The sequence below is a fragment of the Cervus canadensis genome, chromosome 33 (genome assembly GCF_019320065.1).
Source record: "Cervus canadensis isolate Bull #8, Minnesota chromosome 33, ASM1932006v1, whole genome shotgun sequence".
NCBI classification, from domain to species: Eukaryota; Metazoa; Chordata; class Mammalia; order Artiodactyla; family Cervidae; genus Cervus; species Cervus canadensis.
Window position 1 is genome coordinate 24,478,672 of NC_057418.1, and position 26,767 is coordinate 24,505,438.

The following is a 26,767-nucleotide window of genomic DNA, read 5'->3' on the forward strand; positions in this document are numbered from 1 at the left end:
AAAACAATTCCTCAAAGTGTCAAATGAATGGAAAACAGTGCCTACATCGGACATAAAACATACACATGCTTTTGCTGGAGTGATTTACAAATTCATTATAAATGAACAAGAGAGAAAAGTTATTTCCAGTTTCATTTTTGGTATAGGTGGGGAGAAGAATGTTTTAAAAATATTATAAATATAGAAATTCATTAAAGTACTTTTGAGTTTTCCTATGAGGACAAAGACATCACTTTGCTGACAAAGGTCTGTATGATCAAAGCTATAGTCGTTCCAGTAGTCATGTACGGATGTGAGAATTTGACCATAAAGAAGGCCAAGCAGTGACAAATTAATGCTTTCGAAGACTCTTGAGAATCCCTTGGACAGCAAGGAGACCACACTAGTCAATCCTAAAGGAAATCAACCCTGAATATTCACTGGAAGGACTGATGTTGAAGTTGAAGCTCCAATACTTTGGCCACCTGATGCGAAGAGTCAATTCATTGGAAAAAACCCTGATGCTGGGAAAGATTGAAGGCAGGAGGAGAAGGGGGCAGCAGAAGATGAGATGGTTAGATAGCATAAACGACTCAATGGACATGAGTTTGAGCAAGCTCTGGGAGACAGGACAGAGAAGCCTGGCATGCTGCAGTCCATGGGGTTGCAAAGAGTTGGACATGACTTAGTGACTGAACAACTACGAGGAAAACTAAATAATAAATTTTTGAAGGAAGAAGCCTTATTTGTTATTTTAGTTTTAAAATTGTTTCATTTACTTCTACCCTTTCTTTTTGAGTCCTGAGTAACTCCACTTAGTAACATGAATTATTTTGTCTATTAGAATCACTTCAGCAGGAGGACTGCTAACTCACTTTTTCGCCATGAGCCATCTAGACTAAGTCTTTCAGAAGAATGCCAAATTAAGCACAAATGTGTGTTTAAAATACTAGTGATGGGGTTAGTTTATTTTTTAAAAAATACAGCTTACATGTGGAAATCAAGTTCAACAAATAAGCTGTGTTGGTCAAGGGACTTTTAAAGTTGATGGCACTTCAAGAAAAGGAAGCTATTTCTTTATGCTACAAAATTCAAAGTATTGGAAGGGAGTAAATTTCTACTCTGAAAAGAGAAATATAGTAAATACAAAGCTCATCAATTTCACTCAAAGAGAGCTAAACCAGACAATTTAAGGTTTTAAAAAATCAACTGAGATGCGAGAAGTACTTTCATTAGAACTGCCTATTGACTTTAACAAAATCATTACAAATATTAGACTAAATGTTCATATTACATATGCTGCATTCACTTTATCTACACCTCCAAGAGCTTTTCTTCTATGTGAAAGAATGAAATACTGTCTCATTTCTTCCACTATAAAATTGGAGCATGTGTTAAGTAACACGGTTATGTCACGAACAGTTCTGACATCAAGAACCAAACCAATCATCTTCTTATTTACATTACAGTATGTAATCTATTGCCAGAATCCTGTGGCCTAATTTAATCAACAGGCATTCATGAAGTATTAATATTTTCTAAGAATTCCTTGAGCACTTAGGGGCTGTGTACCTAAGTGCCTCTTAAGAGAGGCACTTTTTTTTTTTTAAGGAGGAAACACATTCTTTAGTTTCCCAACTCTTAAAAACAGTATCCTTTTTTCTTGCAGATAAGTAGAATAGAATTGAGAATTCAGATGAAGGAAAAGATAATTATGGAACTCTTATATCCCAAATATTACTTTGCTTATTTGATGATGTAGCAGCATATGGCTCATTACAATAATGTTTTTTTAGAAACCAAGTAAAGGATTATATTTAAGAAACTGATTTTATGATTTTTTAAAAAATCTTCATGCACTTTGAAATAGTCTCTTCTAAAGAGGATGATTTTCCCCAAAACTCCAGAAGAATGAGAGAAGCTCTGTGGGGTGTGACATAGAAGGAAAACAATGAAGCGCCAGTCTTTGTTCCTTAGAAAAATTCTTATTATTCTATTATTATTATTGTTGTTAAGATTTTGGAAAAGATTATGTCTTCTAGACATTAAGTTATGCAAAAGTTCACATAGGTAGTGAGGAGCTGAGTACTGATTCAACACATTCCTATGTCACTGGTGGCCACATAGAATAATCTATCGGGTCCCAATAATCTCCCCAAGAATCCAACCACACCCTGGCCCAATACCATGCTGCCTATAATAACATAAGAGTAACTAATAGGCCGAAGCATGGAAATGTAAAATATTGTCAATTATGGACCAACATTAAATGGAACTGATGTTTATGAAAATGACATTCTTTAGTTCACTGAGCTACAGAATATCATTTCAATTATTTGGACTTTTCAGTTTTTTAAAAAAAATTTTTCCCAGCCAATTCTGTTAGAGAGTAAAGTTCAGGGCATGCTAAGTCACTTCAGTCATGTCTGACTCTTTGTGACCCTAAGGACTGTAGTCAACCATGTTCCGCTATCTATGGGATTCTCTAGGCAAGAATACTAGAGTGGGTTGCCACGGCCACCTCCAGGGGGTCTTTCTGACTCAGGGCTTGAACCCACACCTCTTATGTCTCCTGCATTGGCAGGCGTGTTCTTTACCACGAGCACCACCTGGGAATTCCCATAAAATTCATAAACATAAAGGCTTTTGATGCAGAAAGATGTGGATTCTAATCCAGATTCCACTTCTTATTAACTCTGCCACTTGGAACACGTGACTTGAACATTCAAAAGTACCATTTCATCAATGAAACAATGTGAAAATACCCAGCCCACAGGGTCATCATTGAGATGGAAGATGACACATGCCAAATACTTGGCACATGGAAAATATCCAACATCCTCTAATTATTAAAACTATCGAACTATAAATATCTTAAACCTCTTTTGGAATAGAAGTTTAGGTGATAAATACATATCTTTAATCAGGGAACAAGAATATTAGGAAATATTCATTAAAGCCCGCTATATTTATAGAGTTATCAGCAATCTTACAAATAATTTTGCAAGTCACATTACCAAACAGTTTAAAATTAGCAGCTCAGTGAATGTCTATTTATGAAGTAGGTAGAAACTACTGATTTTTTTATCATTAATAATAATTCTTTAGTTACATATGCTTTATGTGAGAAGTTCAAAGAGAATTATTAACATCTTTGTGTTGGAACATTAACCTGGTGAAACGGTCTCATTAGGCATTTCAATTTAATTGGCTGTCCTTAAATAGCGAGAACAAAGACAGATCCTGAATAATTACCTACTGAGCTCAGAGTGTATCACTTGACATGACTAAACCCGAAAATATACATGCATATCTGTATTTAATATTTGTAGGACTAATGCAAATGCTCAAAGTTAAAAAAAAATCAGATTTCTCATTACTTTCCAAAATAAGGGAACAACATATTGTCACATATTTCACATTTTTGGACAAATGTTTCCTAGAAAATTATAGTAAATCTAGAGAAAGATTTTTATTGCAAACTTGTTAATTTTTTTTAAATGCATGTTATTCATTTAGCATGTAGAAAATAACATTAAAATGTAGCAAAATATATTATGGTTCTAGAATGCTTCAGTAAAAATGTGATTTCAATAAATATTCAGTCATGTTGGTAACAGAAGCACTGAGATAAGTCAGGTTAGAAATGGGTTTATATTTTAAATGAATTAATTTAATGATTAGAACTTCTGAATAAATACAAATGAAACAAAGGGCTGAGATGTTCTATTAATTTTGTGAGCATATCTGTGTTGCTAATTAATTGAGGAGCATGTTTAACTAAGAGAAATAAATTACTTTTAATAATTATAATTCTCTGATTACATGTAAATGGAAACTGCTAGTTACAGCAGGACCTACTTCCCTCATTAATGCAGGGCTACTAGTCTATGTACATATAGGATTATCTATATTGATAGCCCAAAGTAGAAAATACTCTTCAAAAATTAAGTTCATACAGGTTCACAGACAAAATTTTACTTTTCCTAGGTGCACACAGGAAGTAATGAAACTCACAGAATGGCCATAAACAAGGCATGCTTGAACTAATTTAAAAAACAAAAAAAAGTTCCCACTGAACAATTGAGAATTGTCCTAAACTACTCATGATTGGATTTTAGAAAGCTTAAAATAATGTTTAAGTATTTTAAGTCAGCTTCAGTGGTGAGCTCACAATCAGCTGGATGCAATACGAAAACTTTCTTTTTTTAAGCAAGAAAGCTCATCAAAATTGGTTCAATATGATTAATGTTGAAAAACATTTTATACTCCAAACAAGACAGGTGTATATTTCAGATTGCTGTGAAAAGCTCACAGATTTACAGTAAACCCATTTTACACACTGGTAACTTAAGGTTTAAATTCAAGATAAAAGTAACAATGTCCAGTAAACTGGTAGGTATTAGATACTAAACCCAGGGGTCCTCTGACCTCTGTCGGAGCCGCAGGGAGACTTACGATGTAGTTTTGTAGAAGGAGCTCCACTGAATCTCTCCCCCCGTACTTGATGATCCAAGACTTCAGCTTTGACTCTGCAAGAACCAGCAGTGAGAGCAGACGGTACTTTAATTCTAGAAATTCCATTTTCATTAAGTGTAGCTCTGATGTGGAGGAAACAAAATGAAACCTAGAAACAAAACACGGAGAATTTACAGAATGTAACTAATAGTAACAGAACGGGGCTTACTTAACCTGTTACACGTCAGTATTAAATAAAACGCAGGCACAAGGTCTTCTAAACTGTGGCTGATCAATCACTCTCAGGAAAGCTGGTTCGGTTTCTAGCTCTGGGTTTCAAGGCAAATCACGATTGATTGAAGTCTTTGATTTAGTTCTTTCTCCTGCCAAGATCGCTCTCATCTGTTTCTTTTAGAAGCTGTTTTTGCAATATTACATAATGTTCCTCACAGTGCTGAATAAAAATACAGCCTCTGAAGAAACCATTTCTGTGATTTTTCAGGCTGTGGATACATACAGGTTTACTCTTTTCAACTAATTGTGTATTAGAATGTTGGCATTCTTAGCATAGGCTCTGGGAACCCAGTTTTTATGTACCAAATGCAAGCGTCTATGTAAAAAAAAAAAAAATTAATTCAGAAAGAAAAGACATGGGAAAAAAGCATCCACCAAGCCTTTTAACTACACTTCATTCAAAATCAGACATTCTCTTACCTCTCGGCCATGTCCTCTAATTGATCAGGTGGCACTGGGATCCCGTTCACAGACCTGGTTCGGTAGATTTCATGGAATGCTCTTTTGTGGGCATCTGTGTTTTGAAGCAGATCCTAAGATAACAAATTTTTTTTAAAAAAATAAAAAATGAGGAAACATGTTCACAGGAAGCTAAGAAGCATAATTTTCAGCCTGCACGGATGAGTCAATGTATTCAACAATTTGATGGTGCTGCCACAGCCATACGCGGGCTTTTACCTTGTACAGGAGCCTGGGTTGCTTGTCCATAAGGCCCTGTGCTAGAGCCGTAGCTAATAATTATGGCATCTTTTAAACACACATGACACTTGCACGGCAATGCATTCAGACATTTTAAAGGCACATGGTCCAAAGGAAGATGTAGTTAGTGCTATAGACGATAAATGTTAGCATTTTTCTCTTTCCCTGATTGTGAATCTATTGATTTTCCAAAGCTTAAAACTAGGTACCACTAGTTTAACCCTTTAAAGGTAAAACTAACAATATTAAATTCTCTATTTTATTCTGAGTGTGTGCAGGCTACCCTAAAGTGATGCTTGCTTGCCATCTTAAAGTAAATCAATTACATTACAACATATTAGGAAAACACCCTATGGTTAGAAGATTTCAAACAAGCATGGGGAATGTCCCATAGATATCACAGTGGGAAGGGTAAATGTGATGTTTGTAAAGATTCTGTCTAGATTGTACAGAACTCCAAAAACTTATAATAATTTATTTAGATTTGTTTTCTGAGTTTTTCACTGTCAGAAGACATATTTATATGGAGATTCACATGTCCTTCACAATTCCTAGATAATTTCTCACATAAAAGCAAAGAAGGAGAGAGGTGAAGCAGGTTCATGCCATATTTTCTAGAGCTTAGGTGGTTTCTCAACAGCGGAGTAAATAGCCAACAGATTGTCAGTCATTGAAAAATAAGATACATTAACCTACCAGAATGAATTAGAAAAATCAACACTCTATTGGGACTTCCCTGCTAAGAAGTGGCTAAGACTCTGCAACCCAATGCAGGGGGCTTGGGTTCAATCCCTGGTCAGAGAACAAGATCCCACATGCCACAACTAAAGGTCCTGCATATCACACCAGAGACTAAAGATCCTACATGCTGCAACTAAGACCTGGTGTGCCAAATAAAAAAAAATATATATATATTTTAAATTAATTAATTAATTGTTTCATGCTGAGATTTAGTAGATTAATCGGAGAAAACAGAAGCAAGAAAACAGCCTAAAACATAAGAAAGATACTTGTTAGATAGGTACAAATGGAGGCTTTTATATATAAATTAAGATGCTAAAGTCATATATATTTGTTAACATAAGGGATTAATTTTCTTTTAGTTCAGAGGATGTTATTTGTTACACTGTAGGAAAAAATTCAAGCCCAAACTATTTCTATCTTGATATGTATTTGCTATTATCACCTTCTGATGTGCTTCGAGTCTGCAGGTAATGGCACAGATATTCACAAGTTCCCTGTTCCCAGTGGGAGGGCACCACAAGCATTGTTCAGAGCTGAACACAGAGAACAGAGGACCATCCTAGAGCAACTACTGCCTTGAGTATTTCAATCACTTGTCTGCCTCCTTCTTAGCCTGGAGACACAGTTCTATAGCTTATGTCTTGACCGAAACTCCCCCAAATGACTTCAGGGCAAGTTTAGAGCCACCATCACTCCCACCTCTTATTTGTTCTGTGTGAACAAATTAACCTGTTAATGTATGGGTGGGGGGTCTGTGACTCTATTGGAATATCCAAATGTCCAGATGTCTTCCAAGAAACTTTCCCTGTTGTAGTTTTCTATATCTAATGACTTGAAAAAAAATCTTGACAAGAAATCAAAACAAACAAAAACACTTTCAAACATGACAAAAGAATACAGATGGTGTGATGCTGCTGGGTCCTCTGAAAGGCCGTCTCACTACAAAGCAACCAGAGGCTGAGCGCAGCGTATGACTTCAGTTCACTAGTGGGCTCACAGGAAGTAAGTGAAACTTTAAGTCTCCCATTTTCAGTAAAGCATGACCCAGAACTGAATCACAGAACTATGAACAAGATCATTGAAAAAGCTGATTGTCCTGGACAGATATCAATACCATGCAAGTCTTGGAACTTGAATAATGTGAGAAATATTGAAAGTGAGAACTCAACATTTAGCCAGAACCCTCAAAGAGAGCTGATGTGTCCCTGGTTGATAGCAAATGCAAACACAAAAGGAAGATTGCAAATATCGCCAAACACAGGAGACATGCTACCACAAGTGAGAACCAGCAGAAACAATACATTCACAGTGTTAGAAAAATGTAATTTAATACTTGACAATAACAGTTTGCAAGTTAGAAGAGTAGCACCTGGTTACAGTGTTCTTAATTCCTTATATGGATTAAGAGGAGGTCAAGACACTGATTTTCAATTTCATTAAGTATCTATGGTATAATTTCAAGGACAATCACATTACACAACTGCAGTTTATAACTTGAAGACAGTTTTAGGGAAAACATGGGATAAGAAAAATAGGCAAGAAAATCAACAACAACAAAACCCCTCAATCAAACATTTTAAAGCAATTTTCCTCCAATTAAAAAATTTAAAAATGGGACCTTCAATCAACTTATAAACAGGAAGAAGGTAGGGAAAAAAGAAAGAAAGAAAAAGTAGGGCAAATAGAAACAAATGGTAGAAACAAATTCAGATATATCAATAATTATAAATAAATATGAATGAAATATATATTTACTTATTAAAAGGCAGAGATTGTCAGATTAGGCAAGCAGAATAGAACTATCTGCTTTTTAAAAGAGATATTCAGAAACATTAAGAACAAGGATAGGTTGAAATTAATAGAATAGAAAACAACAAGCCAGGCAAATTCTAATGAAAGAAGGATCATAAGTGTGCATCAATATCAGACAAAGAGACTCCAGAATAGAAGTCATTACAAGTTATTAACTGCTTAATTCATTATTGTTTTCTTGGGTTCCAAAATCACTGTTGATGGTGACTGTAGCCACGAAATTAAAAGATGCTTGCTCCTTGGAAGAAAACAAACCTATGACAAACCGAGACAGCATAGTAAAAAGCAGAGCCATCAATTTTGCTCTAAAATTAATTGTATATTCTGGAATTTTGTTCTAAAATTAATTGTATATCCTAACAAGTATCTGTTGAATGGAATTGGACTTCCCATAAATCAAATTTATGGGAATTTGAGTATCCCACTCAGTTCAGTTCAGTTCAGTTGCTCAGTCATGTCTCTTTGCAACCCTATGGATCGTAGCACACCAGGCCTCCCTGTCCATCACCAACTCCCAGAGTTTGCTAAAACTCATGTCCATTAAGTCAGTGACCATCCAACCATCTCATCCTCTATCATCCCCTTCTCTTCCCACCTTCAATCTTTCCCAGCATGAGGGTCTTTTCAAATGAGTCACTTCTTCGCATCATATGGCCAAAGTATTGGAGTTTCAGCTTCAGTATCAGCCCTTCCAATGAATATTCAGGACTGATTTCCTTTAAGGTGGACTGGTTTGATCTCCTTGCAGTCCAAGGGACTCTCAAGTCTTCTCCAACACCACAGTTCAGAAGCATCAATTCTTCGGCGCTCAGCTTTTTTTATAGTCCAACTCTCACATCCATACATGACTCCTGGAAAAACCATAGCTTTGACCAGATGGACCTTTGTTGGCAAAGTAATGTCTCTGCTTTTTAATATGCTATCTAGGTTGGTCATAGCTTTTCTTCCAAGGAGCAAGCGTCTTTTAATTTCATGGCTGCAGTTGGCATCTGCAGTGATTTTGGAGCCCCCAAAAATAAAGTCAGCCACTGTTTCCACTGTTTCTCCAGCTATTGGCCATGAAGTGATGGGACTGGATGCCATGATCTTAGTTTTCTGAATGCTGAGTTTTAAGCCAACTTTTTCACTCTCTTCTTTCACTGTCATCAAGAGGCTCTTTAGTTTTTCGCTTTCTGCCATAAGGGTGGTGTCATCCGCATATCTGAGGTTATTGGTATTTCTTCCAACAATGTTGATTCCAGCTTGTGCTTCATCCAGCCCAGTGTTTCTCATGATGTACTCTGCATATAAGTTAAACAAGCAGGGTGACAATATACAGCCTTGACGTACTCCTTTCCCTATTTGGAACCAGTCTGTTGTTCCATGTCCAGTTCTAACTATTGCTTCCTGACCTGCATACAGGTTTCTCAGGAGGCAGGTCAGTTGGTCGGGCATTCCCATCTCTTTCAGAATTTTCCAGCTTGTTGTGATCCACACAGTCAAAGGCTTTGGCATAGTCAGTAAGCAGAAGTAGATGTTTTTCTGGAACTCTCTTGCTTTTTTGAATATCCAACAGACGTTGGCTATTTGATCTCTGGTTCCTCTGGCTTTTCTAAATCCAGCTTGAGCATCTGGAAGTTCATGGTTCATGTACTGTTGAAGCCTGGCTTGGAGAATTTTGAGCATTACTTTGCTAGTGTGTGAGATGAGTGCAATTGTGTGGTAGTTGGAGCATTCTTTGGCATTGCCTTTCTTTGGGACTGGAATGAAAACTGACCTTTTCCAGTCCTGTGGCCAACTGCTGAGTTTTCCAAATTTGCTGGCATATTGAGTGCAGCACTTTCACAGCATCATCTTTTAGGATTTGAAATAGCTCAACTGGAATTCCATCACCTCCACTAGCTTTGTTCGTAGTGATGCTTCTAAGGCCCACTTGACCTCACATTCAAGGATGTCTGGTTCTAGGTGAGTGATCACACCATCATGATTATCTGGGTCATGAAGATCTTTTTTGTATAGTTCTTCTGTGTATTCTTGAAACCTCTTCTTAATACCCTCTTCTTCTGTTAGGTCCATACCATTTCTGTCCTTTATTGAGCCCATCTTTGCATGAAAATTTCCCTTGGTATCTCTAATTTTCTTGAAGAGATCTCTAGTCTTTCCCATTCTATTGCTTTCCTCTATTTCTTTGCATCGATCACTGAGGAAGTCTTTCTTATCTCTTCCTTGCTATTCTTTGAAACTCTGCATTCAAATGAGCATAACTTTCCTTTACTTCTTTGCCTTTCACTTTTCTTCTTTTCATAGCTGTTTGTAAGGCCTCCTCAGACAACTGTTTTGCCTTTTTGCATTTCTTTTTCTTGGGGATGGTCTTGATCACTGCCTCCTGTACAATGTCATGAACCTTCGTCCATAGCTCTTCAGGCTCTCTGTCTATCAGATCTAATCCCTTGAATATATTTGTCACTCCCACTGTATAGTCATAAGGGATTTGATACTGTCTTCAATTTAAGTCTGAATTTGGCGATAAGGGGTTCATGATCTGAGCCACAGTGAGCTCCCAGTCTTGTTTTTGCTGACTGTATAGAATTTCTCCATCTTTGGCTGCAAAGAATATAATCAGTCTGATTTTGGTGTTGACCATCTGGTGATGTCCATGTGTAGAGTCATCTCTTGTGTTGCTGGAAGAGGGTGTTTGCTATGACTAGTGCATTCTCTTGGCAAACCTCTGTTAGCCTTTGTCCTGCTTCATTCTGTACTCCAAGGCCAAATTTGCCCATTACCCCAGGTATTTCTTGACTTCCTACTTTTGCATTCCAGTCCCCTATAATGAAAGGAACATCTTTTTTGGGTGTTAGTTCTAGAAGGTCTTGTAGATCTTCACAGAACCATTCAACTTTACCATTATTGGTCGGGACATAGACTTGGATTACCGTGATATTGAATGGTTTGCCTTGGAGACAAACAGAGATCATTCCCACAGAGAAGCATCCCACTATGCTTCTTTACATTGTTAATCTAGATACTGTTAAGTGTTCCATCACTTCATAGCAAATAGGTGGGGAAAAGTGGGAACTGTGACAGGTTTTATTTTCTTGGGCTCCAAAATCACTGCAGACAGTGACTGCAGCCACGAAATTTAAAGTCATTTGCACCTTGGAAGAAAAGCTATGACAGACCTAAACAGTGTATTAAAAAGCAGAGATATCACTTTACTGACAAAGGTCCATATAGTCAAAGTTATGGTTTTTTCAGTACTCATGTGTGGATGTGAGAACTGAACCATAAAGAAGACTGAGCACTGAAGAACTGATGCTTTCCAACTGTGTTGCTGGATAAGACTCTTGAGAGTCCCTTGGACAGCAAGGAGATCAAACCAGTCAATCCTAGAGGATATCAACACTGAATATTCATTGGAAGGACAGATGCTGAAAGTGAAGCTCCAATACTTTGGCCACCTTATGTGAAGAGTCGATTTACTGGAAAAGACCCTGATGCTAGGAAAGATAGAGGGCAAGAGGAGATGGGGGCAACAGAGGATAAGATGGTTGGGTGGCATCACTGACTCAATGGACATGAGTTTGAACAAACTCTGGGAGATAGTGAAGGACAGGGAAGCCTGCCGTGCTGCAGAGAGTCGGATATAACTTGGTGACTGAACAACAATAATAACTATAAACACTGAAGCTTACTTAATACTGGGTTCCCTCAGGGCTCAGCTCTTGACTTATTTTCTGTCTACATGTATTTATTTAATCTAAGTCTCCAAGCTTTTAACATCTCTTTATATACCAAGAACTCTGACTATTTGGCCCCCTCCTGTCTCTTATCTTCCACTGCCCACTCCGCATATTCGCTGGGACATGAAAGAGTCTCACACTTACCTTCCCCCAGACTGAACTCCATCTTTCCTCCCAAATCTGCTTCATTGCCTTTCCATCTCAACTGATGGAAATGCCATTTTTCCAACTGCTTGGTTGAAAAATCATAGTGTCATTTATGACTCCCCTTCCTTCATAATCAATATCTAATGCTAAAAACTCTTTGTTCTGCCCTTGAAATATACTCAGAATCTATTTCTTACCATCTCTGTAGCTATGACCTTTGTTCAAGCCACCCTACCCAGATCATTGAAATTGTTTCTCTTCTACCCTCTATGACCAGTCCAGCCACATCCTCACACAGCACCAGAATGATGCTGTTAAAAGAGTGAATCTGTCATTCCTCTGGTAAGAAAGTAGATGGGAAAAGATCATTAGGATATAACAGAGGAAATTAAGGATGCTAAAAATGCATTTAAGGAATGTGACAAAGTGCAAAGAAACAAAACTGGGGGGAAATGGAGGCTTAACAATAGGCACAAGAATATTTTGAATAATCTTATGTCAATAATTTTGAAAACTTAGTCAAAGGAACAAATTCTCAGAAAGTATGATTAGCATTATTGACCCAGTTACAATTTTGAAAGCCTGAATATTTCTAAAACCATTTTTAGAAGCTGTTTTTTTTTTTTAACAAGAGTAAAAAAACAAACAGTAATCATTGCTCTTACAGAGTTGAGATTACACTGTAGGAGATCAAGCAGTAAATAAGATAAATAATTAAATTAGCATTTGAGATGAAGATAATGCTAAAGAGAAAAACTGAATAGGGAAGGGGAAAGGATGTTATCCTTTCAAAGAGGTGGCCGAGAAAGGATTGACTAAAAGGTGACCTTTCAGTAAAGGACCAAGGAGATGAGGAAGAATGCCTGGAAAATATTTCAGGCAACATTCCAGAAATGTTGGCAAAGGGCAAAGGCCTTCAAACAGGAACACACTTGCATGTTTGAGGTTCTCTTTTCAGTGTGGTTTCACTGACTCCCCTGCTTAAGATTGCAACACCGCCTAATCTTCCTTGTCCTTCTACCTTCTATTATAATATAAAATGTCATTATTTATTATATTTATTATTTCTTAACTGCCTCCTCCTATGAAAAGGCAAGTTATATTAGGCTAGAGGTTTTGTCTGTTTTGCTTATGGGTATATCACAAATGCCTAGAACACTACTTTGCACATAGAAAGAGCTCAATAAATATTTGTTGAAAGACAAGGAAAGACCATTTTAGGACCATATGGTCCTGTTCAAAATTACCATAAAATATCTGGTTTATGCCAAAAGGTTGCTGATAGTTGGTTGTATTTGGTCCTATCCAAAATGTCCATGGAGATATTTGGTCCACATCAAAAGGTCCTTAATATTTGGCTCTGTCCAAAACTATTTGTTCCATGAACCAAATACACTCATGGACATTTTGAACCAAATGTGGGCTAACTGGAAACACTGGAAAGAAGAGAAAGAAAATTAAGAAACCAAATGGGTAAAGTAGTTCAGAGACGAAGGAATAACTGTCTAAAATGCTTCCAATAAAGGTAAACTGAGGACTGAGAATTGGTCATTGAGTGAGGAACAGAAAACCTGCCATGGATAGACGGGCAAGGATAAACATGATTGGAATGGGTTCTAGAAAGAATGGGCAGAGTACAAAACCAAAATGAGATTTCAGAGAGTTCTTCCAAAGAACTTCACTTTTGTAAAAGAAAGAAAAAAATGGACAGTAGCTCACTATGTGCATCATCCAGGATATGGAGACGACTTAAATGTCCACCCACAGAGGAACAGACCAAGATGTGCTACATACGGATGATGGAATGTTACTCTGCCTCTGCCATGAAGAAGAACAAAACTGGGTCATTGGTACAGATGTGGAGGGACTTAGAGACTGTCATACAGAGTGAAGAAAGCCAGAAAGAGAAGAACAAATACTGTATACTAATGCATATATGTGGAATCTGAAAAAATTGGTATAGATGATCTTATCTACAAAGCAGAAAATACAGGTACAGATGTAAAGAGCAAACATACAGATACCAAGGGGGAAGGGAAGGAATGGGATGAATTGGGAGATTGTGATTGACATATATACGCTATTGATCCTATGTATAAAATTGATAACCAGTGAGAACCTACTGTATCGCACAGGGAACTCTACCCATTGGTCTGTGATGACCCAAGAGGGAAGGAAATCCAAAAAAGAGGAGATATATGCATATGTATAGCAGGTTCGCTTTGCTGTACAGTAGAAATTAACACAACATTGTAAAGCAACTACAGCCCAATAAACTTAAAAAAAATAAAGGACAATAGCTGAAAGGAGAGGTAAGGTTAAGAAAGAGGCTATTAAGAATAATAACAGTATGTTTTATGTGGGTGGGGAAAATCCAGCAGAGAAAGAGAAAGAAAAAATAAAGAAGCAAAGTACTACAGGCATTATCTTCTGGAACAGAGCTGGGAGGATGGGATCCACCATCCATGTGGAGGGGCTGGCCTTAGCTCGGAGCACAGATGGTTCATCCATAGTAACAGGAGAGGAGACGGAGTATTCGGTCACAGATGCATGTAGGTGGGTTGATGTGGTCGTGGGAGCTTGCGGAAATTCTTTTTTGACTGCTTCTATTTTCTCAGAGAAATAGGAAGCAGTGTCATCAGCTAAGAGTAAGGATGAAGGAGGAGGTTTGGAAGGTTTGAATAGAAAAGGTATAAAATAGTTGTCCCAGAAATGCAGAGGGAAGAGAGTCCAAAATGCCTTTGGAGTGCCGGGGAGCGTGAAGGGCCCGCTTGGGTTAGTCAGCATGCCTGGGGGCGTGCTTATCTCCAACCACAGCCAACTGCATGAACGTGGGCAGGAGCCAGGCTGAGAGCTGGCTTTAACCAAAAAGTCACCTGGTGGATCAGATGGTAAAGAATCTGCCTGCAACGCAGGAGACCTGGGTTCAATTCCTGGCTCAGGAAATCCCCTGGAGAAGGGAATGGCAACCCACTCCAATATTCTTGCCTGGAGAATTCCATGGACAGAGGAGCCTGATGGACTACAGTCCACGGGGTTGCAAAGAGTTGGACAGGACTGAGCAACTAACACTTTCACTTTTTCTTGTTTAACCAGGAGAGTAGAACAAAGTGAGACCTGGTTGTTGGTTTATTTTCCACATATACAGTTAACTCCCACTATGACTCAGTAAATGAGATACACAAATTCAATTGCACAAAATGCAGGGTTGCATTAATGAGATATTAGTGAAAAAAACAGCATTTTAAGTTAGGACTGTACTATCACAAGATGCAGAGGAAGTGTATTAGAACTTATGCTAAGCACAACAAACCAGGCAATGAGAAAAACGCAAATGACTAAGAGATCATCAAGGCCTAATCCCACCACTTTCTAAGGCCACTAGTAACCCTCCCAGCACCCTGATCCTCACTTCTTAAGCACCAGGACATAAGAACTTGGTGACTTGGTTTGCCTTCCTGTGAGAATGGAGGAGGAAAAGAAGTCTGGAGCCAATGGCCAATCACACTATTATGAAAATACACACTGTCTATGGCCTTATATTTTCAAAGACAACAATATAGTAAGAGAAATAACAAAAGTAAATGCAGATAAAAAATAACAGAACTATTGGAAAGCAACTCGGGAAATGAATCTACTGGGATTGTCATAACAAGTACAGAAGAGGGAAGTGCAAATCAAAGAATTTCTAGGAAAATGGGACATCTCCGAACCAGAATGAATAGGTGCCTGGGAGACCTGAGTCAGCACAAGTTCCAGACTATACTAGTGAAACAAGGGTATTATCAGTTAGCTGTTAATAAATAATGAATTCTGACCTGCTGAAGCTCCAATACCTTGACCACCTGATGCAAAGAGCCGACTCACTGGAAAAGACCCTGATACTGGGAAACATTGAGGGTAAGAGAAGGGGATAAGACAGAGGATAAGATGATTGGATGGCATCACTGATTCAAGGGACATGAGTTTGAGCAAGCTCCAGGAGATGGTGAAGGACAGGGAAGCCTGGCGTGCTGCAGACCGTGGGGTCACAAAGAGTCAGACATGACTTAGCAACTGAAGAACAACAGCCTACCTTCACTGATCAGGTTTGCTTTAATAAAAGTTTGCAGGTCCTCCAAGTATCACACAACCTTAACAAAAAGATGTTGGCCAAGCTGAATTTAGGAACTTGGAGTCAGCTGTGTCCAGTTTGAGCTCCAGCTGGTTAAGACTAGTTAGGTCCACTGACCCTCCATCTGACCATGGGTGAGTGTCTGCATGGTAACCTTTTGATATCAGAGGGCCCAAAACTCCACCCTCTGATGATGCTAATGCCACCATTTTCTGAATATGTAGCCCATGAAAAGATCTGTGGCTTAGTTGCATCTGCACAGAATGAGGATCACTTCACCCATTTCTTATCTCCAGTGACCTTTCCCATGCTCAGCTTGATCCCATAAATACTTAGAACCCCTCACCTTCAGGAAGATGGATCTGAAATTTGTTCTCTCATCTCAGTTGGCTGCCTTGTGAATAAACCCTTTCTCTGCTGCAAACCTCAGTGTCTCAACCTGTGACTCGCTGAGTAATGGGCAAACAAACCTGATTTGGTAACACTAGCACCGTTAGGCTGGAAGGTTTTCCAGCCAGAGTATTTACCTTGTGTTGCTCACGTTTCCGGTGTATTGTGTTAGCAGTTTCCTCGTGAACCTGCTGAATGGTTATTTCCTCTCTTAGGGCCACTTCTGCTCTATATAACCAGGCCCCTATGGTGCCCAGAGGTGCAGGAAGAGACTTATCAAGTTGTATATGCCAATCAAAGAGCTGAAACACAAAGTAGAAAGGCAGTGTCTTAACACGATGGACAATTCCTAAAATTCCCCCAAATGATTTTAAAGGCTACAAAATGCTGTAAGTTATTAATTTGGGGTTAATTTAATAAACACCAAGTAAGAAAATATCTGTGTCCTAATCTAATGTTTTGAAAAGTTCAGAACACAGATACTTTCCTTCAAAATCTCCCACATAATAAGAACAGGTCCAGAAAAATCAGGGTCATCTAGACATCTCGGGAGGAAAATGAGAATTCAGGATTCTTTCTATAATAATGTATTTCTCTAATGATTTCATCATTTCTCCCACTTATCTGATTGTCAGGTACTGCTTCACAGCTTATTGGAATGATGGGGGGGGGGGGTGGGATCTAAGTTATTCTTTAATAGAGCTTAATGGGAAAAGTTGGATTATAAAAATGAAAATGGAATAAGTACGAGACAAGTATTCCCATGAGGGATAGAAGTTTCAGAGGTTTTGAAATCTGGGACTTAATGTTTGCAAAATATTAAAATGAAAGCTACAGAGCAATTTTCCTTCAAGTTCAAGGTCAGATAAGATAAGCTTAAATTAAAGAATATAAAAACAAATGTGAATACAGGAAGATAACTAACTGTTGATGAAATCTGATTATGGAATTTGGAGAAGTTGAGGCCTCATTCTTGGGGAGTTACTTCTAAACAACCCAGGATTAAATTATATAAAAGGAGAAGTAACCCAGGTGGTCTTTCAGGATTTCAGCGGGTTGTCTTGTCAATAAGGCAGGCAAAACAGGGAAACAGTTGTTAAACAGGCACTTCCACTAACTTCAAGGAAAACTTGACAAGAGGACAAAGACCATCCCACTGGTAAAACTTCCAACCACTGACAGAGGCGTGAGGACCTGATGTAACATCATTGTGAAGAAAGAGATGATAGAAAATATTCTTGACTAACTTACATGAAATGTAATGAAATGAATTATCAGAGGACTTACGCTGGAGGACACTCTATCCCAGGCCTGTTTGACCAATGCTTGGTCAAGTGACAATTTACCATCTCTATGTAATGGTTGTAATAAGTGTTCAATCTGTTTCCTCTTCATTTCATATTGAACTCTGAAGTGCTTAAATGACTAAAAGAGGAAAAACAGCAAGAACATGGCAGTCAGTCAAAAAAAGCAAAAGCAAAGGAAACCATGTTTCCTAAATAACAATCCTTTATATTTGGATAACGTTCAACAAATGTTGCTGATAATAACACTGACAATGGTGAAACGGCCAGCATTCACCTAGCCCTGATGACGACCCTGGCCCCTTGCGAAGTGCCTCCTGCACATTATCCACTCTGGCTCCCCATCACACTACAATCTAGACAAGCCCCATTATTACTGCTAAGCCCAGAGGTGACTTGGCACACACAAGTAGTAGAGACAGCACTCAAGGCTAGGATTTCTCATTCCTGGGTAAATAATCTACAAGCCAGTCCCTGCTCATGATGAAATAATAAACAAGAGTATAAATCTATGTTCATAATCAAAATTGTTGTTTCACTTTAAAGTACCAGTTTACAAATAGAAATTGCATACATCAAAAAATTACAGAATTAGTGGTATCCTAATTTGTGTTTCAGTAAATCTGTATAAAGAGGTTTACTTTATGTAACAACCCTTTGCTTTAATTTTATGCTGTCAAAATATTAAATATTATATCTTTCTTTTGTCACAGTATGGTTAACATAAATTTGTAACATGCAGATTTAACTGTAAGTCTGATATTAATATAACCTAAGAAAAGTTAGTGATTTTAATGAAAGTCCTACATTTTACAATACATTAACCCACCCTAATTGGTGATGGACAGGGAGGCCTGGCGTGCTGCGATTCATGGGGTCGCAAAGAGTTGGACATGACTGAGCGACTGAACTGAACTGAATATATGTCTCAAAGTCCACATATGAATTGAAAATGTCACTGAATGTGCATTTAATATCTTTAATATTAAAAATATTAAGGAACATGAGAATAGTCCCCATAGAATCTAACAGATAGCACATCTGAAAGAACTTCTAAGTCACTAAGTATACAAACATGTAAATTCACATGAAGAACACTTGGGGGAGATGGTGAATAAATATTTTACCACAAATTTTACCTACCATTCACTATAACTTAATGTAATTTTAAAGTACCAAAACATATAATCAGTCTTAAATTTTATTCTACAGAACTCTACATACAGAAAAACTGGAAAATACACTATTGATTGATAAGTAAAAACATTAGATTCTGATTACATAATAAACATACAAATGAAAGAAAATATTCCCTATGTGGTCTAATGCTATTTAAGAGACTGATCTGAATTTTTTACTTTTCTGAGAACTGCAAGGAGATCCAACCAGTCCATCCTAAAGATCAGTCCTGGGTGTTCATTGGAAGGACTGATGCTGAAGCTGAAACTCCAATACTTTGGCCACCTCATGCGAAGAGTTGACTCATTGGAAAAGACCCTGATGCTGGGAGGGATTGGGGGCAGGAGGAGAAGGGGCCGACAGAGGATGAGATGGCTGGATGGCATCACCGACTCGATGGACATGAGTTTGAGTAAACTCCAGGAGTTGGTGATGGCCAGGGAGGCCTGGCGTGCTGCAGTTCATGGGGTCGCAAAGAGTCGAACATGACTGAGCGACTGAACTGAACTGAACTGAACTGATACTTAGATTTCCTCTTATAAATTAACTTCTGTACAATGGTAACTTTATAACTTTAAATTTATTTTTTTATAATTTATGCTAAAACTGAAACTCACTAATGGACTAAATAAGGACATTCATTCTGTTCTTGCAAATCAACCTCAATTTACTGATTTAATCATTTTAATGTTCCCAGAAAATTATCTTTTCAGTGAAAAATTATAATGAGCTTCAAAGCAAAAAGAACACACATATAAGAATGTATTTACTGCATTTCCAAGTCCATCAAATATAATACTGATGAAACTATCCATCTAAATTCAGGCACACTTTATAGATATGATTATATAAAACCACACACTAATTCCAACAGCTAAATCTTCTATCATCTGCTGTTTCGCATCTCTTACCTCATTCACCCTTTTTTTTTTTTGTAGCAAAAATTGTCAACATATATTGTAGGTTAGAATATACCATAGTTTTGCCACCAAAATGCAATGATATTTTAAGCAGGAGAAAATGTCAGTGCTACACAGAGTAAGTCACAATTCAATGAAAAAAAAAAAAAGTTGTTAAAGGATTTTGGAAGTGGAAACTGGAAGCTGAAATTTAATTAATGACAGTGTGATGAAACTGGGAGAAAGAGCAACCACAACAGCGGCAACACTGGACTCAACCTGAATGCAGTAGTGCTGAGTGAGGAGGTGGCAGGAGAAGCTGATCCACCTAAGGGTCCTACTCCACTCTTCATGTTGCAATTTTTATTTAATGCAGCTTATCCTACGGAAATTTTCAATTTGCCACTGAAGTCACATTTTGGTAGAATTTCATGCATTATATAAAAACAACGGCTAGATTTGTGTTTTGGATTGTCTACAAGACTGAGTTCTGGGAAAGTTATGAAGCCTCAGAACTCTATATAATGTGACATATACAATTTAAAACTATCAACTCCAGCTCTGGGTGTATATCCAAAGGAAATGAAAACAAAGTATCAAAGAGATATACATGCATTGTCTAGTTTATTGCAGCATTGTCACCACAGTCAATTGATAGAAACAATCTAAGTGCCCATTAATGGAGGAACTGGCAAAGAAGATGTGGTATATATATACACACACACAATGGCATGTTATTTAGCCATGAGAAAAAAGGACAGCCTGCCATATGTGACAACATGGGTGAAACTTAAAGATGTTATACTAAGCAAGATAAGGTAGAGAAAAACAAAGATTGTATAATATCACTTATATAGGGAATCTAAAAAGTCAAACTCTTAAAAACAGAGAGCAAAATGATGGCTACCAGGGGATGGGGGTGTGGGACAGGATGGATATTTAAGTATACAAACTGGCAAGGGTTAGGGTATATAAGTCCTAGATTCCAAATGCACGGTGCAGTGAATATGGACAATAGTATTGCATTACAATCATCAAAATTGCTATGAGACTGGAACTTAAACATCTCACCCACTAAAAATAAATGATAATAATGTCACAGGATAGAGGTGCTAATTATTGTTACAATGACAAACATATTACAATATATAAATGCATTAAATTTTTAAAACTACCTATTTACATAGAAAAATGTTTAAATTATATGTAAACTTAAGATAATCTATATTATTTTTAAAAGACATTTCTCATTAATATCACTTGAAAGATTAAACATAGATTAAATGATATATGTGGATCTTACTCATGAAAGGCTTTTAATAAAAGTAAAATATCTCTTCCATACATTACCTGATATTTATCCTGCAAACTTGAGTCTGTCACCTGTGTCCTTGTCAAATCTCTTTCAAATTGTTCTATCCAAACTTTCATCTCCTTCAAAATTAGCCTGTCTTCTCTCTAGAAACCAGCAGACATTACAATTTGATTAGTAACTGTGCATTTACTTAATTGCTGATTAATGCCTGACTGATCCTAGAATACAGTGAATATTTAATAAGCTCCAAACGTCTCTGAAAAACTTTCTCCTTCCCTGCCCTCACCTCTTCTGGAGAATAAGAAGCAAAAATTAATTCTATAAAAAATCTTAATTATCATACTGAATACCGAAATTATCTACCTCCATTGTCCTTCTCAAGAAACATTAATTTAATTAAGAAAATATGCTCCAGAGGAAATGTGCTAAGCACAAAAATACTCAGAAAAAGCAGTGGCTGGAATGGGAGTGGAAATAGGCCTGTGGTTGCATCTTAACCCAAGGCCACTGGTAACCCAGAGGACTGATCAAGATAAGATTAATTTTGACTGAATTAAAGGAGCTTCAGTCAGAGTAACATTGGATTACTCATGTACATTATGTTTAAAAACATTATGCACTATTATAACATAAGCCCCATGAGGGCAGAAAGCACATTTATCTTGTTCAATATGGTATTCCCAAACCCTGGCAACATGAAACCTATAAGATATTTACCAGATCTTCCGCTGAATGAATGCATACAAGCTACCACTCACGTCTCAAAAATGAAAAAGAACTGGAGAGTTACAGACTTGTTTCCACAAATAGTAAGAGCTATTCTAGCACTAATGTAGTGAAAATATCCTAAACCGTCATCAAGACTTCTTATCAGGTGAGAAGGCCAGAGTAATCACAGACATACTTAACATGATTTTTTGGCATTTAGCTTTCTGTTACAACATCTCATCTGATGATCACAGCCCTATGACAGACTGAAGTGGCTGTCTCCTGACAGGTCAAACAGCAGAAGAGAAAGAGCACTGGCTATGGAGGCAGGCGAAACTGGTTTCAAACTCTGGTCCTGATGTGCATTAGCTCTGTGAATTCAGATACAATTTTTAAAAATCCTCTCTTCTGTTGTACCATCATCTGGGTAGTCATGGCAACCCCCCCCCCCCGCCCTTACATGGTTTTGAGGAGAATTAGAGATTCTCTGTCAACACATCCAGAGCAGAGGCTGCCACACGTGCTATCATGACCTGTGTCCTCTTTCACTTCCTGATGTTGCAAAGACAACCCTCTTCCTGCCTGGAATAATTTCCCCTGGGTGATGACTTCCTCAGAGCTCTGGTCAGGTGCACCCTTCTCTAGGAAGCTTTCTTCTGATCCACAGATCTGAGTTATGAGTTTCTCTTTTGCCAGTGGTTCTCAAACTTCAGTGAACACTAGAATCACCTGGAGAGCTTGTGAAAGAGATGACTGCGCCCACCATCCGGTTTTCTGGCTTAGTGTACCTTGAGAATGCATATTCATTACAAGTTTCCAGGTGAACCTGATGCTGCTGGCCTAGGGACCACATGTTGAGAACATTTTTCTATGATCTTGCAACAACCTGAGCTCAAATATTCACCCAAAATACATCATATTTCATTGTCTCTCCTCCCTCCTCCATTCAGCATTCCAAACCATATATGTATCTTTTTTTCTCCAGACTAACATAGCAGTCTGGCATCTGGTGTCACTCAATAGATAAGTGTGGAATAAATGATTGATTGGTAACATAGTTAGAGGACAAAATGGAATAGGAGGACTCCAAAGTCTCAGCACTTCCCATGATGGCTCTTCTGAATGAATAAGGGAATGGCATCAAGGCACATGTTCCGTTATTGGTTGACTTTCATGCCCACAACAGTACTAATGATGTATCTCCTGACTTCAGAGGAACACAAAGCTCTTGTTCTACCTTCAAGGAACCTGAGCTTAACATGACCACTGGTGGAGCTCACCAAAGTGAGCATGGGGCTTTGACTCTCCAAAGACAGGCTCATCATAAGCTTTTCTTCACCAACTGAAATTATTTCACAAAATCATCTGAGAGAAAAAAAAAATTATGTTCTTATTAACTTTATTAGAGTATGTTCAACAAATTTTTCTTCTGGTGTGGAAGTGCAAATTATAGTAAGGTTAAAAAGGATGCAGCTCTGTATACACTTAGCATCCTTCTTTTAAAGGAAAATGAAATATTTAGATTTAGATTTCAAAACTCATTTAGTGTGGTGGTTTTTCTTCAACTGGTAACTTCCACACACATTCAAAGACATGGAGGTCTATTTGCCTAGAGACCATCTAAATGCCAAATAACCAAACTGTTAGCATTCTCACTAGTTTTTCTTCTCTCTCACTTACTCACTCAAATGCATGCATTATATGTTTTGTAGTGTACTTATATATACTTAAACTCATATTTCATGAAGCATGAAATAAAAATTTTTACTTCTAATTTTTTATTCCAGTGTTGGCATAAAGTCTATTGTGTTGATAAATCCTTAACTTCAGGCCTAGGTAGAAAAACGGAAGTAACTTAGATATGGGAAAGAATCCTTAATCATGAATTCCACAAATATTTTTTGAGCATTTACTCTGTTCTATGAACTTTACTAAACCATGTTACTCAATATTGAGCAGAAAAGTTGTGATGAAACTCAGGGTTACAAGCTAATTGAACACTTACCTTTTTCAATTAATTATTTCCTATTAATATATTAAAATGAAAAAATAAAGCTTTAACTTAATTTTTATTTTCCATGTCACACATAAATAAATAATAGTTATTTTAATTTTTCCTTTTGTTAGTGCTATTATTATTAAAAAGAAATTAATTAATGCCATCTTATAATTAAAGATTAGTGGGAAAGTTTCCATGGGAGTAGCTTAGACTTTAACTAATATTTAAGAACACATATGTTATTTTTCTACTAGAAAGGAAAAGGAAACAACAGAATTAAGGTATTAAAATAAATGTGTATATAAAGACAAATACATGCAAAGGGATGGCTAACAAGCTATAGAATGCAGAATGTTTGAAAGAAGGCACCAATTCAAGATGACTTAAATCTTACCTTAAGAATTTGGATAGAATTTGTAAAAGATGGGAAACTTGGAAGTATTTCCTAACAACATGAAAAGATAACATATACAAAAATAACATAAATCATGGACAAAAATTATATAGGAAACACAAAAAAATGGAGAGGTATCTGTCTATAAATAAACAGGCAACAATTTGAAGGGTATAGTTATTTTAAGATATTTTCACAAGTTTTGAAAGTATCAAACTGAATCAAATAAGGTAATGTCGAATTCTGGCATTTGATGGTTTTGCTTTAATTTTTAATAGTCATATGTAACTATATATATACTATACATATGTCTTAAAATAGTAAATATTTTGAAAGGAGAACAATGTAAAGAAAAGGTATATGGATTCATATTTTTCTCTATACTGTCATGATATACATCTCTGTATTCCTATACAACTAAGACTGAGCTGTGGTTCTGAAAACAGTCAGTAAAATTTGTTGAAATTGGGGAAGGAATGAGTGAATAAATAATTGAAAGTTTGATAAATGAGAGCGATAAACCAGGGGGTGTATTGCATTTGTTAATAATTTAGCATTAATTATCCAAGGAATACTTTTAAGGAAAAAGTTCTTTATCAGTTTTACTGGCTGAAGTAAGAAAAACATGGCACTATTTCCAATCATAAAATCAGATTTAAAACAGTATCTATAAAATAACTAAATTCATAAAGGGGATATAAGAATCAAAAAGAAGGAAAAATGAAAGCCTGATAGATATGTTGATGCCAGTATTTTTAAAAATGAATTTAAAAAACTATTTACTAAAACTTGAGTACAAAAGTAATGAGGACTTCAAGGAGATGACACCAACCCTAATGTGTATAGTCTATAAAATCTTCAAGGTTCATTAGACAGAATAGGGGGCCATTAAGTTGCATCAAACAAAAATAAGTCATACATCATAAAAAATCTTTTTTCTATTTAAAATATTCATATTTAGATGTTCATATTCTACCCATCATTTAAAAAAGGGTAACACTTATAACATGCTTTCCTCAAAATTATTTTTTGAAACTCTCCTGAAGCATCCTTCTTTTAGGAAAGAGATGGAAGTTTTTAAAAGAAAAATCAGAACTTATCTTCTAGAGAATGTGATTAATTGCTTAACAATAAATAAAGCTCTTTAGTTAAGTATATTAACAAGTTTAAAGCAGGAGTGTATTTCAAATCTCTGAGGATTTTTACATTAAATCCTTGCTCATGAGCATTAACATAAGTATCTCCCTTTATTTCTCAGACATTACCAGCCACTGTGTTTACTGATCTGGAGAGATGATTAATGTCAGAGAAATTAAAACAGTACAAGCTTAGACATCAGGTGAGAAATAAATCCAATTGGCCAATATAAGAACTTTAGATATGACAATCAGATGGAAAACTGATTTTCTCTGTGCCCTTGAGGGAGTTCTAACAGACCTCTGTACAGAGTTTCTTATTCACAGAGCACCGTCCATGCCAAATCACATTCTCAAAACCCAGAAAACACCAAATGAATCCCACGCACACGATTCAGTCCACACTGGAGTTTGCAAGGAGAGGCTTTCGTGTTCAGTGGTGCTTCTTAGGAACATTAGTTTGCCTATTGTAGAATAAGTTACTCTGGTGATCAATATTTGTTCCTTCCAAGCTTGGCAAGGAACAAAGAAATGGTTTCTTGAAACCACAGTTTTTAAAATAACTAACATAGTTCTATCAAATACCAGATTAACTTTACCCAAGTGACCTAGGAAACACCAGTTACTGCTGTTTCGTTTAATTCTTTTACAAAGATTTCTATTCCTGCAAAACCTTTTCCTACTTGAAAACTTTGGGTTATGTTCCTCTGATCTTTTCCTTCCTTAGATCTGTTTCTAAGAAACAGTGCATTTTTTGTTTGTTTGTTTTTCTCGTTTCTCTTAATTATAATCTCAAGCCTCTCTGAAAACCCTGGTTAAGACCTGAACAGTAAACTCTAGTTGAGACCTGAATGGTAAAGACAGATCGTTTTTAACACGTCTTGAACATTCGTTTATTACTTTCCCTGATGTCATTTTGCCTAATAATTAATTTTAAATTCAGTAGTAAATCCACCTCTCTCTCTAAAAAACAAATAAAAATCCCCAAACCTAATAGGGTACTTTTAAAAAATAGGAGAATGTAATATCCATTGTTGTTAAAGACAGAATATAGGCATTCTGGTGTGCTGGCTAGAGTGTAAAATGAGACATCCTCCTGAGAGGATTTGACAAAACTCTGCATGCGCTTTAGTCTAGGAATTCCTCTTTAAGAAAGAGTTGTAGAACAATTCTTATTACACAATTGTTCATGGAAGTATTTTTATAACAGCAAAAAATCAGAAATTTTCAACAATTGATATTGGATAAATTACCGTTCATCTTTATGAAGTTCCAGAGAGAATGGCATGAGAAAGGTTTTGTATAGCAGAAAAAATAAAATTATATGTATACTATGATTCTATGTTCTAAAATTTTATTAATTTATTTATTCTTTGTGACTGTAGTGGGTCGTTGTTGGTGTGCGGGCTTTTCTTTAGTTGTGGAGAGCAGGGACTACTCTCTAGTTGCGATGTGTGGGCTTCTTCTTGTGGTGACT

At 36.9% G+C, this 26,767-nt stretch overlaps 1 protein-coding gene across 3 annotated transcripts in view; it reads right to left on the reverse strand.

Annotated features, from left to right (window-relative positions):
- SYNE1 (spectrin repeat containing nuclear envelope protein 1) overlaps positions 1 to 26,767 on the reverse strand; it is a 474,926-nt gene that overhangs the window by 317,522 nt on the left and 130,637 nt on the right. For 2 of the 3 annotated variants that reach the window (XM_043457156.1, XM_043457158.1), the window contains 6 exons: positions 24,155 to 24,205; positions 21,089 to 21,196; positions 17,644 to 17,781; positions 16,494 to 16,658; positions 5,152 to 5,264; positions 4,438 to 4,606 (listed from right to left, as the gene is read on the reverse strand). In XM_043457156.1, the coding sequence (XP_043313091.1) occupies positions 4,438 to 4,606; positions 5,152 to 5,264; positions 16,494 to 16,658; positions 17,644 to 17,781; positions 21,089 to 21,196; positions 24,155 to 24,205 (744 nt within the window). The remainder of the gene's footprint in view (positions 1 to 4,437; positions 4,607 to 5,151; positions 5,265 to 16,493; positions 16,659 to 17,643; positions 17,782 to 21,088; positions 21,197 to 24,154; positions 24,206 to 26,767) is intronic. The other variant, XM_043457157.1, reaches the window with a different exon arrangement.